The 18,794-nt window shown below is 40.4% G+C and overlaps 1 protein-coding gene across 2 annotated transcripts in view; it reads left to right on the top strand.

The window, feature by feature from the left end:
* Positions 1-6,267: 6,267 nt before the first annotated feature.
* The window catches only part of LOC117291257, an 81,109-nt gene continuing 68,582 nt past the window's right edge, over positions 6,268-18,794 (top strand). Inside the window, exons 1-3 of one of the 2 annotated variants that reach the window (XM_033772882.1) lie at positions 6,268-6,831; positions 12,028-13,785; positions 17,118-18,716. In XM_033772882.1, coding sequence (XP_033628773.1) covers positions 13,323-13,785; positions 17,118-18,716 — 2,062 coding nt within the window. In that variant the 5' untranslated portion in view covers positions 6,268-6,831; positions 12,028-13,322. The remainder of the gene's footprint in view (positions 6,832-12,027; positions 13,786-17,117; positions 18,717-18,794) is intronic. The other variant, XM_033772881.1, reaches the window with a different exon arrangement.

Here is an 18,794-nt window from a genome sequence, read left to right as displayed (position 1 = left end):
TTTACAGAAGGTAGTGATGAAAGACTTCTCTTCAAATATTATTCCATGAAATGCTTTACTTTGTGAGAAAACAGTAAAACAATATCAATTGTCGATAGTAAACACATGTCATGACACTGCGAAACGCGCAGATACAAGGGTGGGTTGTCCCGTTATTTTCTTCCGACGTCGATGACCGATTGAGCCTAAATTTTCACTGGTTTGTTATTTGATATAAAAGTTGTGATACACGAAGTGTGGGCCTTGGACAATACTGTTTACCGAAAGGGTCCAAGGGCTTTAGCCGATTAAATTTGCTCGTTGGAATATACTAGTATATTGGTTTTTTGACAAACTTGTTTACACTTACTTTTCCATTCGATGTAAATGTAACTAGTTACAGAATACCTTGAATTGTCCATGTGTGATTTCCAATGAGATTCATTTCACGTTTGCTAATTGTGTTTTTCCTGACACCACTGAGTTTCTTTCACAGTTTTCAACATCTTTCGCACTTCTGTCCTAGAGCAATTTTTTTTATTGTGGTTTTTGTTTTTAATTATGGTGTAATTTTTATGAACCTTTTAACTATTTTATGCGAGTTGGTTGAAGCACATACTTTTTTGTAAAGGTTTATTATTAATACAGCTTTTCCCGCCTTTTTGTATTTAGTTTAAACTGCTAAACGACTACCGTTTATAGTGTGAGAATAAACTTCAGTTATAGAATAACCAAAGGTAAACTTAAAGTTGAAGCATTAGTTATATGAACGTGACATTTCCTTGCAGTGTATAATGTTAGATTTCCCCTATATCTTTTGTATAATTAAAAAACTTTTTTCATTACTTTGTTGTTAATAAGTTCGTTATTTATAAAGTGATGATTTATGCGTCATGCTTAAACGCAGTTAGAACTTCAATTCCTTTGTTTTATTTGGTTTGTAATTTTTATTTTAAACAGAGGAGGTTTTTCAGGAGCTTTTGTTTCAGCAATTTGGCTAAAATAAACAGGACCCAATGTTTATTGAATGAAAGCAATAATGGCCCCTCTTCAAACGAAATGTTTTGTAATTATTTCCCAGCATTACAGCGGGAATATAAGTTTCTTCGAATACAGTTTTGAATAATTATCGTAACCGCAGGGTATAAAATAATCATATAATATTGTTTATTAATCGGAAACTCTGATGGAGTATCATAGTGTACAACACTGTTTGGCATAATAATAATGTATACCTTTTTAAAATCTGATTTTTATCGAATAAATAACATGCGTTAAAACTTGATAACAGTTTCTTATTTTGTGCATTTAATGTTCAGGCGAACTGGGTAAGATTACAAAGGCTATGATAATTTTTTTCAAATTATTCTGACAACTTTTGCACATGGTTCGAGTATAGGCAGTGGGCTAAAAACCTGTAACATGTTCTCTCACCTTAGCTTCCGATTAGCACATTTTTGTTTGCGTTTATAAGTAGTTTACAATGCATAATGTTACTTGTCCCATTTGAATTGCCCGCACGTTGTTGAGAAATTTAGCAAAGAGTTGAGGGTCGCCTGTTTCGCAGTGCTATTTATGTCCATGTTATGCCGAATGAGGGCGCTCAAATTATTCTGACAATACTATTTTCACTTAGTTCGTGTATAGGCAGTGGGCCGAGACCTTGAAGTAGCTTGGAATGTATACATTAACATTGTACCAGTTCCAATTTGATATGCTTGCAGGTAAATGAGAAATTAAGCTAGACAAATTTGCCTCCCTTACAGCGCTATTGCTATGCCCATGTTTGGCCGATGATGGCGCTATTTTTCAACCTCGCACAATTTTACCAGTGTGCGCTGCAGTATCCAGGGCCCAAATCCAAAGAGCTATTTGAGCAGAAATGTTTGCTTGACATTTTCCTGCTTAACAGAAATTAGCAGGATACCTTTCACAAATTGTACATGTGACATAGTATTTTGGCTGGTAACCTTATTCTGGTAAGCATATAGTGTTGCTGCTTAAGCAGCTCCATTATTGGCTCCGTGTGCGTTCTGCCGGTGTCAGATGCAATTGTGTCCGCCATGCAATACTGTCCGCTCCGGACACTTTTGCATATGCAATCGTGTCCAGGGCTATGCAAAAACCGTCCGGGGGACATGTGCATGACTTTACATGTACATGTATGTGCTCACGAATGCAGCATGAATATTCACGTATTTTATGATTGCAGCGAAGCGAATACCCAACGGCCGAACATTTCCCATGTCATTCATGACATTCACTTAGCTTGTAAAAAAAAAAAATGGCGAACGTGTACCGTCGACCATTATAGGGCGTTTAATTTACTGCAACGACGGTTTTGCACGGGGCGGACACAACTGCATATGCAAATGTGTCCGGGCGGACACAATTGCATTATGCAGCAGTGTCCGGGCGGACACGATTGCATATGCAAAACCGCCCGGCGGAAAATATTGTATATGCAATAATGTCCTACGGATAGTATTGCATAGAGGACATAATTGCATGCGACACCAGTCGTAGTCAAAAATAAAGCGTCTCGGTTGAATTTGCCGTCACTGGCCCATGACCGAAACAGTATTTGATTTCAACGTTCGAAACGCACCCCTGGGATTGAGGTTTCAAATCAAGATGAACGCAACCCTGGGATTGAGGTTTCAAATCAAGATGGCAGCGCCCAAGGAAACATCATGCCGGTGTCACTGAGTGAGGGTAAACGTGGAAAAACAAACCAAACAACGGAAATTTGTTGGTGGAACTTTCGTAACTGCATTACGGATGGAAACGTACTGAAGGGAAATACCAAGAACTGACTGAAGCAAAGGTTTGGTGGAACATCGTGTGTCCAACGCCGGAGTTTGACTCCCCCGGCTCAGTGACCATATTATTGTAAGTAAAGCCTGCACTCTTAACCCCACCCACTTTCGTCAGAACCCTTTGCCACACGTCAATTTTTCTTAAGATTAGCGATACACAGTTGAAGGCAATTTCCGTAAGGGGAGTCAGTGGTTTATTTCTTCACTGAGGTCAGTTACCTCGATTACTCTGTGTTTGTCGAATTTTATTTGTTTTTACAAATATATTTTACTTAAGTTGTTTTCAACTTCCGTTGAACTACTTTCCTCGTTTTGTATATTATACTGGGCACGGCCATTTTGGAATGATCCCAACCTTGCCAGTTAAATAACAACGTCATCGGGCTCAGAGCGGAGCGGATACATAAAGCAATTGAAATGTTTGCATCCTAGCCGCGGATGCCCCCCTCCCCCATCAAAAAATTAGGGGAAAGTTTAGAGTAAATAGAAAATAAAACAAAAGTCCACCTGAAAAAAAAGGAAAAAAATGTCTATTCAGATCTGAAAACACACAATTCTATAAGCAAGGTGTTTTTTCCTTTCATTATTTTTTGTGCAACTTTGACGACCAATGGATCAACACTTTTTGAGCTTTGATAAAAATTTGATGCATGTTGGTGTACACCAAGTGAGTATACATTTACTGGTTTCTTCATTGTTGTAGGAATAGCAAATTTATTTTTCTTAGATGTCTGTTTCCATCCTCGTGTTTCCCAAATTGCGAATTTCTAGTCGTATTGATATTCAGAAAGCTTATTATAGTAATAGAGACCTTGGAGTAATCTCAAAATAACAGCGGTTGTCATGGCAACTAATTCGTGATCAATAACCTGAAGAGGGCTTGAAATAATGAGCATGATTGAACGCCGGAATTATAATTGTAGAGTCGGATTTCTCTCATGACGTTATAGGAAAACTTACAGCCAGGAACGGTTTCCTGCTAAGCAGAGATGAGCAGACCAGTCACAAATTGTACAATTGACATGGTAGTTTGGCTGGTAACCTTATTCTGGTAAGCAACATTTTGGTTGTGCTCAGCTACTTTTTTTTCTACTTAAGCACCTCTATGAAATTGGGCCCAGGTTATTGTAGCGTTCGTTGAAACATCAGAACCCGTGTAGGCCAAACCCTACAAAAGTAATTTGTAGGCTTCGTCTTTCTCCATCCTTCAACTGTATACTATTTTAATAAAAAAGCGATTGCCCTCCATGTCTTGGGAAACCACCCAAGTCTCATGGATTGTCCTCGCCATCAATGACATATTTTTGACACTGAATCCAAATGGGTCCTTGATGAGCAAGTATAACATTTTCCTGGACATGAGATATTCTTTGCTTAATAATACTTGAAAAATGTATAGGCCTACACGTCTAACCTTGCAAATAGACTTCTAGTTCATGCATGATTGCAAACCGCCATCTTCAAGGCACTTGTTACGTTTGGTAATATTATCAATGACCAGTGTTCTCACTTGGTGTATCCCAACATTTGCAACATAACAAACCTGTGAAAATTTGGACTCAATTGGTCTTCGAAGTTGCAAGAAAATAATGAAAAGAAAAAAAAACACCCTTGTGATTTTTTACATTACCGCTTTGTGAAATTAATGGGCCCAGTCGGTTTACTGTCCTCCACAAGACAGAATCTGCTAGCACTATTATTATTAGTAACCCTCGCGGTTGTGTTTACACACATTAATGTACTGTGCATTGACATCACTTTCATGAAAAGGCAAGGCAAATTATCTAAAACAATAACTGCATACTGCATTATTTTAATCTTCCACCTGGTAACAGCTTGAGGTGCGTCTTTCGATGTTTGTAGTTAGTTTCCAAAGCTGTAAACGCCATTAGCATAATGGCTGTTAACCAGACAAAGTAGGGTAATAAAAACGCAGCCAGACACTGTTAGCGATTGTGTCTTTTGAAAAATAAAATCATAAAAGGACAGTCTACTATTTACGCACTTAAGGTTTTCTCTCAGCCTTGCTCAGTACTGCACATGTTTCTCGTGGAATATTCATTTTATAGACATGGTTATTTATACCGTCATGAAGCAACGAACTTGAAGGTAAGATTAATCAATGAATCGCATTGTTTTGACTATGTCGTCTTACAAGGGGAAATGTTTTAGTCTTAGGTCTTTGAAGTCCGTTCTGAAAACCATTTCATTTCGGTATTTATGACACGCATTTAAAGGCTCATGGACACCTTTGGTAATGTATTTTCGCTTTGTGTATCTCAACAAACGCATACTATAACAAATCTGTGATTTTTTAACTCAATTATTGGTCATGGAAGTTGCAAGGGAATTAAGAAAGAAAAAACACCAAATTGTGTGCTTTCAGATGCCTAATAGAAGGCTTTAGGCATGAAGTATTTTAGCATTTGAGTTACAAATTACATCTTTCTCAAAATCTACGTTCAGGGGGAGTTTCCCACAATGTTGTATACCATCAACAGCTATCCATTGCTTGTTACCAAGTAAGTTTTTTATGCTAACAATTATGTTTAGTAATTACCAATAGTGCCTTTAATTAACAACGGACTGAAGGACAGCATGATGAATTTCATCTTGATTTTTCGTCTATAACGATGATTGTGTGGGTTACAGTTTCAACTTGGATCACAGGCATTGCGAGAGTGACATAAATAAAGGGAGGTTGAAAACAATGGTGATGGGCTGGACACACTGCCCGAAGAAATGTAAATAAACATAGACAACTAGAATAATGGATTGGCAACCAAGGGAAAAAAAGAGGTAGACGGAGAAGAAGATGGAGAGATTACATCGAGGTGTATGCAGGGACAACACGGATCAGAACTGCAAAAAATAGAAATGAGTAGAATTTACATGAGGAGGACTACATCTTATACACTGGATAAACACAGCCTTAATGATGATCATGATGATGATGATGAGAAATAACGAACTTTGGAAAACTACCAAACGCCCTCTCTTCAGCAGTCAGTAGAGCGTGACTTTGAGCTAGTACCACCCAACAAGGCTCCGTCACGGTTCGTTAACCACAGATGATTATGATAATTGCTTGCAGTTAATATACCGAACGTCAATTTTTGTTGCTATTCTTTAAGTAAGATCAGTTTTTGTCATTCAAAACCTAGACAAGCTACCTCCATGGTCAGACGTTGGTGAGGATGCTCACATGGAGCACACGTGGACACTGACAAAATTAGAGGTTTCGAATCGTAAACATGACCGTGCAAGCTTACTGTATGCAAAACGGGCGATACTTGGGTTGCTGTTACTAAATTTAAACACTGATCCAAACACGTTCTGTAGACGGGCTTCCAACAATTGAGGACATTTCACGCGGAGGGGGAGCACCGAGGTCCAGGCGAAATGCCTACCCGTCTGGGCGAGACAAAACAACACCTACGTGCAGCCGACACAACCCGGAAACGTAATTGAGACCGATGCAACAATACTAGAAAAAGGAGTGTTGTTGAATTTAACCAGGAGGTGTAGGATACAACGTAAATATATTACTATAGGAATAATTCAACAGGTTGGTTGAGCTATAGAGCTACTGGTTGAACCATAGAGCTACTGGTTGAACCATAGAGCTACTGGTTGAACCACAGAGCTACTTGTTGAACCACAGAGCAAGTGGTTGAACAAGGCCAAGCATTGCCCAAGTATTGATGGGGTTACTACAGTACATACCATCATTGGATCATACTAAAGATGTGATGGAGCCTAGTTATAAAAGATCAACCTAAGCAGAAGTTAAACCTTATTGTGCATCAATTATCCAGCCATTAGAGAATTCGACAACGCAATTTAACTACCAGTGAGAAAACGGTTAACACACCACCAGGGTTTTGGAAATTGCAGCGTGACGTGTCATCTACCAGTACAGCTAGCAGGGATATACCACTAGCGACTATTGCCTCTCGGTGTAGCGACCTTACGAGATCACGTTACCGGGCAACTGTTGCTAGGCACTCCACCACAGATGATCTTACAGCAGGTATTATGCTCCTCTCTTCATGTTTTGTTTGTTCGATTTGTGATTAAGTTTATGACCGGATTGGCAATAAAGCGAGATTTGGATGGAGTCTGACAATATTTCCGTATAGGCCTTTGTTACAAGTGTTGAAATTGTTATTACATACGAATATTCGTTTTCTTGTTATTAAATGCTTGAACAAAACTACTCCTCTATATATTTCAACCTACTGTCACATAACATTCTTCCGATATTATTTCTTCGGTCCACACATGACATCACTCACTTGAATGTTCCCCGAGCAAACAAAAATCTAGGTCAAAAAGCTTTCAGTGTAACATCGCCAATGATTTGAAATGTTCTTCCTACTGCCATTATGAAATCTGTTACTCTAGCTTTATAGTTCGTAACGTTCTTTAAAAGACTCAACTTTGTCCATGTTAAATGCTTCCAGTGTGCTATAATCTTGAGGGAATAGCGCCTTATACATTGTACTTGTGATGTTAAGATTGCTATGTTATGATACGTTATGTTATGTCGTGAATCCGGAATGAATTGAATCGACCATTTAGTGCATGTTCTTTTCATTCAGTGCACTCGATCATTTTAAATCGGATAACACAAATCGGAAGTGATTGGAGTCTCGAAAAAAACTGAAACCAATGTTTCAAGCAGTCGTGGTATTGTTGCACCCTGCTGGAAAAGGAGTATTATAAGTGTTTGTTTAAGTTCGACATTTCATCTGGAGGATTTCAATAGACGTGGCATTGTGTGACCCCTCTTATTGTGTCTTCATTGATGTGTTTCATTGAATCCCTGGACTTTATTTGAGGATCTTAGGAATTTTTGTTTAAGGGGTTTCCGAACAAGAGGGAAAGAATGTGTTTAATTGTGGGAGTTTTTTCGGGGCGGGGACTCCCTCTGCCCCGGTTCGGGCCTAGTTTACTATAATCATGTCAGTCAACAATAAACCTCGTTCCCAGGTGGTGATCTTTCTCACCACGCAATCCCCCCCCCCCCCCCCCCCCATCAGCACACGCTAGTCGAGAGGTATTGATACGGCATGCTGCCCATTGTAGCAAGGCTGGGAAACAGCCCCTTTCATTTCGATGAGTGGTTATAAACACTTAAAAAATACTTCCCAAAGAACATTAGCTTCCATTTTTTTTCGCCTGATAGCCGCGTGCACGGAGCCTTACGTTACACATCATGGATATCTCATTTCTGGTCTTCACTGCCGAGGGCTACTGCTGATTACACGATTAACCTTCCCAATGCTATCAATTTAATTTGAATTAATATGGATTATCTGGAATATACCAGGATGAGAATGTTACCAATGCCGCCATTGACTCCTTCCACTGACGTCACACGCAGCAACATTATTCCCATCGGCATGGGCTGCCATTTTGGGACTCAAATCGCCTGCGGTGTATGTCTTTCAATTCGATGACCCATTGAGCCCAAATTTTATTTGTTATTTTGTGCATATGTTGGGATACACCAAGTGAGATTAGTGGTCTTTGACAATAAAACAAATTATGAAACGTGTCCAGTGCCTTCAAAAGACGCCATGCCTGAAGCGAAGCCTTTTAAGCATAGAATACACACAAAAAACCCACTTTGCCTTTGACAATTACCAAAGGTGTCCTGTGCCTTTCGATGCTTTTTGAATAAGTTAATTGAAATTTTAATGATATTATGTGATGTCTTCAAATAATGTTAGCGGAGTGACTGTTTGATGATCGGAAAGCAATTATAATTTTCTCGCAATAATGAGACAAACCTTTCAAGGTATCTGATACGGTGCTAACATTATTACAAGAAAGATTTATAAGCAATCATCGGTTTAATTGTTTCAGATATTATTACCTGTCATTTTGGAATACTGTCTTCCTTTATTAATCAACTTCTCTGAGAAATAGATTGACACATGACGTGGTACTCCAGAAAACAGCAATAACTCATTCAGACTCAACAATCAAATTATATTTTCACTGACTACCTCCGCGCGATTCAAACTGCCTCTTCGATTCCCGCGACACTGGTGATACTCTCGCGAGAGCAGTATTCGATCATAGCTCAAGTCCTTGCTCTATGATTTGAACGCGGAAACCTGAATCATTACACCACTACCACGACTCAACCGTGGGTCTCACCGCGACAGACCATTAACGACTTGTCCACAAGTCTACCTCGACTAATGTGTTTGATCAACGGTGATTACTATTTCTCCCCAATGACTATAATTATTATGGGTTGGTTCCACTCAAGCACTTTAAAGTATGGGTATGACGTGTTGGCTATTTCTTTTGAACTGGAGTTCGCTCTGTAGTTACACAGTATAGCATGTCTGCATGTACATTTTATGGTTGAGACATCCCTGTTGGCTTGTTTGTTCTTCTCCGGACGTTATTTTGTTAGTTTACACGGCTGTTAAAAGGTATGATTATATCATAGTGTTTTTAAAGGTAACGTGTAGATGGTTTGCACATGACGTGACTGACCGCCATCTTTGATGACACATAATGGGAAAAGTGCACCTGTGTATACGCGCGCTGCGCACGGCTCTCGGCCAATGATAGCCTTTCACGTCACGCATGCACGTTTCATCAAAGATGGCGGCCACAATACATGGGGTCAATTCATTATTTCCGAGAAACTTCAGTCAAAATAAGAATGTACCTATAGCGTGTAATACAGGTCATCAAATTGAAGTGATGAATCTGTTGAGAAAACGACGAGTATTTTTTGTATTATTATTTTGAGTAATTACCATTAGTGTTGAGTGCCTTAACACTATCAGTTACTCAAAACATAAAAGCTTGGTAATGAGAAATGGAGAGCTGTTGATAGTATAAAACATTGAGAATTTTGAGAAAGAGTTAATTTCTCACTCAAATATTTAAAGACTTAAGGCCCGAAGCCCCTTATTATGAGTCTGAAAACACACAAATGTGTGCAACAAGTGGTTTCATTTTTCTCTTGCAACCTCGATGATCAATATTGGGTCAACATTTTCGCAGATTTGTTACTTCGTGCATATGTTGGTATACTACTAGTGAGAGTACTGGTCTTCGACAGTTACCAAAGGTGTCCATGTACCTTTAAAATAAAATTTAATGTTGACGTATATTGCATTGATTGACATAAAACTAGACATTTCAGATTTGTCTGACTGTGTATAGTCTACTTGATCTGTGTGTAATCCGATATGTACAAGGTCTGTTTGTTTGATAGTCTATTGTCTTCGTTTCGTAATTCCTCAGTTTGGTGTGTGCGTTACCCATCAAGTAGGCTTTACATTGTAACCAGCTGTGCCCAATTGCATATTGCTGGTTTTCGGTAAGCAAATTTTTGCTGCTTACTGTAGCAGAACAGTTTGCTAAGGAGTAAGCGTATTTCACAGGTTAGCAAGAAAACTAGGCGGCCATCTTGCACGTTCACCATGGATTTGCATTGTGACTTCAATCCTTTTCGTGCAGTAAGCACCGGAAGGTTAGCGCGCCTTTTATGTGCTTTCGGATCTCTATTAGATGGAAACCGCACAGTGAGCACAAAATCGGCTGTTAAGCAGCTCTATGACATTGGGCCAAGATGATCTCAAGCCCATATTTAATTATGTGTTGCATCCTTGCGATCGAGGTACTGAAAACATACCGGGCGCTCACCTAATGCCAATACCGGGCGCTCACCTAATGCCATACATTAAGGGTTTAGAAAGAGTCAAGTAATTGCCAACTAAGTTTTCAAGAAGCACATTTCCGGCCAACACTGGACAATGTCATCAACTGACATTGTCACGTTTCTAAATATAAGTGACAACATCAAAACACTGTTCAAGACCCAACTTATTAAACGGCTTATACCGGTTGTATAATAAGCAACGGTGATTTGCAGGGTCTTAGAATGCTATTTTTCGATTTTTCTTCCAGTAGTTCAGACGGAGACTTTTGTAATTGATCTTAAGTAGTGAGCTTCCGGATAAAGAATAAGAATTGTCTTCTCTGATTAACAAAATATCACACTTCTGAGGGGTGGATTTCACAAAGTGTTTGGACTATATAGTCTTATCTCGAACTATAGGACGACGGACGAGAACTTTGCCTCAGCCTTATAGGCACCTGGAAATAGAATTTTTTTTCTTCAAACATTAGAGTATACATTCCTGAACAATAAAATAATTTGTTGAGTAATTGTTTTTAACGATTTATAAGTTTAAACAATTAAATAAAGTTGTGTGGGGGGTGACTCCGCCTACCCGTTTTGTGACGTCAGTCGAGGAAGACTTTGCCTCGATCGAACATCGAACACACGTACGGGCAAGTACATTCAAGTCCAAGTCGTCTGTTTGTACGTTTTAAAAAAGTTTTTTTCTTGCATTTTCCCGGCAATGTCGACCAGGTGTATTGCTGCTGGATGCAGCAAAACAACTAAAGATGGTGTCAGTTTGCCAAGTTGTCCGGTCCGACGTCTTTTCCAGCGCTGTGCAGCAAACACTTCATTCGAGCCGTCGTGCTTCGAGAATACACGACACATTTTGACATGAACAGAAAAGTTCTTTTCTAAAACATGACGCCACCCCAATAATTTGTCCAGCTAGTGGGGAAGTCGAAGAAGGTATCTGAAAGACGTAACGAACCTAACGGAGCATTTGCCTAACGTGAAAAAAAAATCAGGTATTGTTTCAACTTTGAGGGCATGTTTTTAGCTTGCGCCAAGCGTCACTATGTTGTTTTGGCACTGCATGCGATTCATCGCGCCTCAATTGACGTCACGAACAGCGCCCTCTCGGGTCGGGCTTTTTTTCAAATTTGTAAATAACATGGAAACTAATTTTTGTAAACCTTAGTTAATTGTTTATTCATATTCCACTCATCAAAACACATATTTTAGTGACAAAAGCTTTATTTTGACAAAATACCACTTCCAGGTGACTTTAAGTTTTTAATAACTCCCAATGGACTAGTCCTACAGTTAGGACTATCTTTGTGAAATCGACTGAGGAGACTGAATGAAATGATCCTATCATCATCCACTGGCATGTTTCTGTGCTCATATATAACAGGCTTTATGAAAATGAGCCCTGGTGTGTCTACACTTGAACTTTTCCCAACCCCAAAAATGTGCAGTAGAAACTGAGTTTGCCAACCCAGACGTCGAATAGAACAAAAAGCAACCAGACTTAAATATATACACTTTGTTTTTGTCTTACAGATTCGACAATGCAAAGGGAAGATTCATCACCAGGTCTTCCACAACATCTTCAGCATCCTCAGGCCACACCTAACAACAAACTTCACGAGGTTCGCATTGAGTTAACGCTGAGTACTGATGAAGGCGAGTACACATTATCACACGCACCATTGACCACATCTAATAACAACATGACTGGTGAATAACAAAAAGAGAAACATTTTCATGTGAAGTGCAAATCTCAGACCACATAACTACTACTACTCATCCATTGCGTCTAGACCACATCGTTTACGAGAGTACATGCTACCCCTCATGTTCATCACTAATGTGTCTTATGACGTAACCACCCTCCACCCATTACACTTTGAGAACAAAACGCAACAACGTATATTGTCCGCGTTACTTAATAAACTGTACAGTCCAGGCCGAGCTAACATTTACGCCTAGACGTATAGACTGTTTTGGTTCACAATAAGTGGTGTAATGTCAAGTGCATGATTTGTCATAATGTTGACGTAAAACTGACGTCATCAACACGTAGAGGATTTAAGACTGCATCATCCGCGGTGTAACTCTATCTTACAGTACACTGTATGTACAACGCAATTGAAATAGTCTGGATATGTTTTCACCCGCTTTTCATACACACGTATCGGTACTTGAGTATTGCTTAGTTGTTGGTGTCAGGCCTACCAAACATCGTTCGCCAAGGGAAACAAAACTCCAAACAATACCTCCAACCTGAGTCCATTAAAAAGGTCAACCTTCGAGCGTATGATATTCCGGCTCACTAGAATAATAAAATAGACAAGAGACTGAGTATAGGGGACTGTGCATATTGACAATCGTTCATGGACCTTATTCCAACATAAAGATGATAACAAAACACAAAAGACTCCCTGTGATTTGAAATCACCACGGGTATCCGGCTCGACCGTAGCCCCCGCAAAATGTGCATCAGGTTGCCTCGCAGTAGAGACCGACCTGTAGCGTCTAGTCGCAATATTGCAATAGGGCATAGATCCACAGCGGCTTCTTAATGAAGATGAGCAGGGCTTCATTAACTCTAGAACAATTAAACTGAAAAATAGTAACGGCACCGGATATCGACACTTATGATCGAGAGCTGGAAATCGAAGAGCGGCGTTCGTATATTGGATGTTATATTCACCTCGGTGTTAAAGTCACAGTGCGTTTTGTAGTGCTTTCATCCGATGCATTTGACTTCCTTCATGATATATGCAATTGGAAGCTCAGACGTTTAGAGGTTATGACTGTATCGAGTCCCTGACTCAAGGGTAGTCCACCACACCATGGCACCGCCTAAAACCATCTTAATCGAGCTTGGTATCGAACCCCAGTCAGATTGCGGTATCTGCACCATCGATGCATCGAAGTCGTGTGGTTTGGATCTGGAACTGCGACCACTGAGCCAACGATGGGAACAGTCGCCGGAGTCGGAACTCATCTTCCGAAGGATCCCCGAGGAAGTCGTGCCTTTCGGTCCCGTTCGTCAGGGACCTTCCGGAGCTTCGGAACCCAGGTCCAGAAAGGGTGTATGCAGCACCTGCTCGGAACCATGTGCACGATGTTCGTCTCGCGCAGAGCCGCAAATCCGTCCCCATGGAGGAGAAAATGGGGTTCCCGCCAAAAGGTATCTCTCCTGCGCCTTCTTCGACACTCCATCTTCTAAGACATACAGAATGGACATTGAATTTCCAACTGCCCACCAGCTTGACTTTCAGAGCACACCGCAAGAGACGATAGCGGAAAAAGGTAAATCATCGAAATTATCATAATTACTTCCTTTACCTTTTCAGCCATGTTAATTTACTGAGGTGCATTTTAACTCACTGTCGGAGGAATCTCATTAACCCACAAGTAACCTCATTTTTGTGTATCATACAACAAAAGATGTACATCTTGTCTCGTTCAACATGCACATCAGCCTGGTACGAATTAATGGATAATATAATATGCTGTAACATTAACAGTTGGGTACAATATATTACAGCCATGGAGGACAGTGCCCATTTCAGTATTCAGAGTTTTCAGTGCTAACGTACATCGATGTAAGGATTAAACCAAATACATATTAAAACCTTCTTTATAAAAAGAGCGACCTCGTACACTCCAGGGCATTTTCGGGCAGGCAAGCTACACCAGTCATATTGGGAAATTTTGGTATCATTATAATGTCCTCATAATTTTTCAATTTTGTATCACTATAGTTTCCCCATAAATTCAAGTATTATAACAAATAACCGCTGAAAGGTTTTGAGATGAGCCCACTCTACTCAAATTTGTACAATGCCTTGTCCAAGCTCTGTTGCTCTTTTGTAAACAAGTGAATGCAAAGATCTGATCTGGTATTAAAGACACTGGACATTATTGGTAGTTGTCCAAGACCAGTCTTCTCACTTGGTGTATCTCAACATATGCATACAAAAACTGTAAAAACTTATGCTCAATCGGTCATCGAAGTTGCAAGATAATAATGAAAGAAAAAAACACCCTTGTCACACGAAGTTGCACTGTAAAAAAAATCCCGTAAAATTTACGGGAATCGGTTGTGCAGCGAGATGCCAACCGATTCCCGTAAATTTTAAGTTGCAAACCGTACACGAAGTTACGGTGTGCCGTGATTTTCACGGTGAGAAAGCTGTCAGTTTACGGTGTAAACCGTACACGAAGTTACGGTGTGAAGCGTACATGAAGGTACGGTGTGCCGTGATTTTCACGGTGAGAAAGCTGTGAATATACGGTGCAAACCGTACATGAAGTTACGGTGTGGCGTGATTTTTACGGTGATAAGGCTGTCAATACGGTGTAAAACCGTACACGAGGTTACAGAGTGCCGTGATTTGTACGGTATATTACACGTTGATATTACTGCCATGGGACCGTATTTAAAAAAGTGGAAACTGACCGTAATTGTACTGGCTTATTACATCAATAGTATAATTACTCCAATGGTATTGTATTTTAAAAAGTTTACAGCTTTGGTAATTATCAAAATAATTTGGCAAGAAATATAATTCTAAATAATTTTCATCATAAAACTGCAAATGAGATAATAATCTCCCTTCAAAATAGTTCCATCTTAAATGCTGATATTCAAGAAAAGTTCTGAACACCATCAAAAGGCAACAACTGCTTTCGATTTGCACTGATCGAATTCAGCCGCTGCATTTAGTGGTCTTCATAACACAATATAAACATCCACATAGAATAACTGATGAAATAGAAACCTTAACAGGTTACCAATGATGGGTATTTTGAAAACTAGACGACTGGAATTGGAATAAACTCATTGTTTCCAGAACCAAAACCAATGATGTATCATACCTTTAAGTAATACACCATGAGCACGGGATTGTACAATAGAGTACAAAAAGTGGGTTAATCTAGTTACTCTAGTCGCCCCGCCTGAACTTCCTCATAAGCATTGCGCGTGCGCGCTGATCCTTAGAGTTCTTTTGGTGTGCCCAGATACGGATTTTGGCCGTAAAAGGCTGGCGAGCAAAAGCGAGAACGGTAATTCACCGTCGAAATATACACATTTCTCACCGTAAAATTACGGTCATTCCTTTTAGACAATCCCATGGTGCATTGCGAGCCGGTATTAACGGGGTCACACCGTAAAGTCAAGGGAATTGTTTTTTATATAAAATACACCGTAGATGTTTGCGTACTGTTCACCGTAAAAATTACGGTGATTTTATTTAACAATCCCATGGTGCATTGCGAGCCATTATTTACGGGTTCCACCGTACTTTTCACCGTAAAAATTTGGGTAATTATTTTTTAAACAATCCCATGGTGCATTGCGAGCCGGTATTTACGGGGTTGCACCGTAAAGTCATTGAAAAATCTCGTTACGGTAAAACACCGTAGCTATTTACGTACTTTTCACCGTAAAATTACGGTAATTTTTTACAGTGTGTGTGCTTTCAGATGCTTGGTTTCGAGACCTCAGTTTCTAAATCTGAGGTTTCGAAATCAAATTCGATGAAAATTCTCGAAAACTACGTCACTTAAGATAAGAGGGAGCCGTTTCTAACAATGTTTTATACCATCAACCTCTCCCCATTACTCGTTACCAAGTAAGGTTTTGTGCTAATAATTATTTTGAGTAATTACCAATAGTGTCCACTGCCTTTAAAAGTCATGCTCCAGTGCAAAAGGGAAATGCATATTTTATATGTAACTAGCCCTAGAATTGTTACATTGATTGACTTAAGCCGTTTTTTCCCCTATACATTTTCAGAATGTTGGATGTTGTTACCAGGGCCCAATTTCACAGAGCTGCTTAAGCACTAAATTATCGGTTGATTCTAGCACAACAAAAATATGCTTACCAGAAAAAGGTTATACCAGCCAAACTGCTATGTCACTGTATACAATTTGTGACTGGTATCCTGCTAAATTCTGCTCAGCAGAACAATTTAAAACATTATTTTCGGCTTAAGCAGGTGTATGGAATTAAGCCAAGGTAGATGGGTCAACAATTATTCTTCCCCTTCTTCATTTCGAGTGCAGCCTTCAAATCATTATTTTTTGCCATATTATTATTGCAAAATGAGCCTACACGTACTTTAAAAGATGGTCTATTGAACAAAGAGGTATAAAGAACCGCTAGAATAATAATTTAATTAGACACAATGAAGTTAGTATGTCAACCACGCCCATTTGTTATAAAGTCGGTATAAAAAAGTACACTTTGGCTGTTGCGCAAAAAGTGGTGCAAAAACTGCAAGCCACCCTGTCAAATATTGTTACATTGGTTATGATGCTTCTTTCGTTTGCTTAGCAAACACTTTTCGATTTCTACCTTGTCAGCACTTTGACCCAGGCCTGATACTTCACGGAGGCAACCAAGGCGAATGAAGTTGGTGCCCTTGAAATGCTCCTGTAAAACATTACAATTTCCTCATAGGGTGCCCTTCATTAAGGAGAACATGCATTGGTGCGTTTGCCCTTTTAAAAACGAAGCATACAGATCTTCGAGAAGATTGCAACCTTCAATGACGATCTCAAAGTATTGGTGCTGAAACGTCAGGTTGAAAATAATATCAATGTAATCATTCTTATTCTTTTCTTGTCAGATGGTATGCCGTGCCGGATTTCCAACATAAGTTTTGACCATGATGACAGTACCCCAGTTGAGGTAGACTTGCAGCTAGACAAAGGGCTTGACCTTTCGAGCGAAGGCTGGTCGAGTGCTTCTAGGTCATCACAAAGCAGTATCTCGACCTTTAACGAGTCTAAACCCACCTCTGATGATGAGAGTGAATGCGACGAGAAAGACAGTCTGAAATGCAGTTATAGCTCACATGGTGACACTGACGAGGCGGATTCTAGACCGTTCGACAACACACAATTGGGCCGAGAAGGTAGTGACACCGAGTCAGACTCGGCTTCCAGCAGCACGGAACATTCGGGAGCTTCTGAAGACGATGACGAGTTGTCCAAGAATGCTGTGTCAAACGATGACGAGTTGTCCAATAATTCAGGTACAAACGATGACGAGTTGCCCAATTATACAGTGCCAAACGATGACGAGTCGTCTGACAATTCAGTGCCAAACTTCAGCTTTCCCTCGTTATTGAAAGAGGATTTAACATACGCACAGTGTGTACCCGATGACCTTTACGACTCATTGCAAGGAGATACCGAACCCGAAGATATCTTTGATGAGTTATGTCTTAATCTGACTCCAGAGGCAGCCGATCAGATGATGATGATTAAAGCAATGTTCAGTGATGAGTCCCCTCCTATGACCCCATTGGAGCCCCAACCCTTCTCCCTCCTAACGACCGAACCAATACCGAGCCACACCGAAGAAACCGTTCAGGAAGAGCTCAAACCGACCGAGAGCAGCGTCCAAGAGACGGCGTCACCACCGGCCACTGAGTACAGCTTCAGTGACAGCTTGGATCTCACTCCAGCGGAATTTGAGCAGTTCATGGCAATGAACGCTGCATTCGGTGGTCCGGTGGTTTTTCCACCTCCTAAGATTGCCCCGGAATTCCCTTCATTTTCCGCAAAGACATCAAGCACAACACCAAGCCAACCCAAGAAGGTTAGCCCAACACCCGATCCGGCCCTGTCTACCAAGCTTAGAGATCTTCTGGAAACAGATCCTCTGGAACCAGATCTTGTTAAAAGATCCACTGATACCTCAGAACCAATTCCGACCGTAGAGAGTTACAGCCTATCGGATAGCTTGGATATAACCCCGGAAGAGTACGAACAATTCGCCGCGATGAACGCTGCATTCGGGGGACCATCGGTGATCCCGCCCCCACGAATGACCTTCAAGGAAGTGGTAGAACTCGTCAATCCCAAAGTGGCTCCTGCCAGGCCTACGTCGCTCGACATTCAAGTTGTGACCTCTCCAGATCTTACAAGAAAGTCCTCTGTTTCCACAACCTCATCAGCAAACCCGGAAGACAATCCGGAAGCAGACGAGGAAGGCACCTCCTTCTGGGCCGATTGCGACGACACGGTTCTTATAAAGAGCTCTGCTGAGCCTACTCATGACTCATCCGACTCACTCGTTGCATCATCCCAGGAGGACGAAGGAAGTCTGACCCCGCAATTCGAGCAGCCACCTAAGACCTTTGACACGGAAGTAAATGGTGATTGCGCTCCCGTGACGACAGATCAGAAATCGTCTGGAGAAGAGAACAAGACAACAAAGGGTAAGCCATACAATTAGTTTTTTGTTTGACGTTTGACTGTATGTAAAAAAAACATGTTTTGCATTTTTTTTTCAGATT

This window comes from Asterias rubens, chromosome 6 (assembly GCF_902459465.1).
Source record: "Asterias rubens chromosome 6, eAstRub1.3, whole genome shotgun sequence".
Classification (NCBI taxonomy): domain Eukaryota; kingdom Metazoa; phylum Echinodermata; class Asteroidea; order Forcipulatida; family Asteriidae; genus Asterias; species Asterias rubens.
The sequence above is the reverse complement of the archived record's forward strand: the minus strand, read 5'-3'. Positions and strand labels throughout refer to the sequence as shown.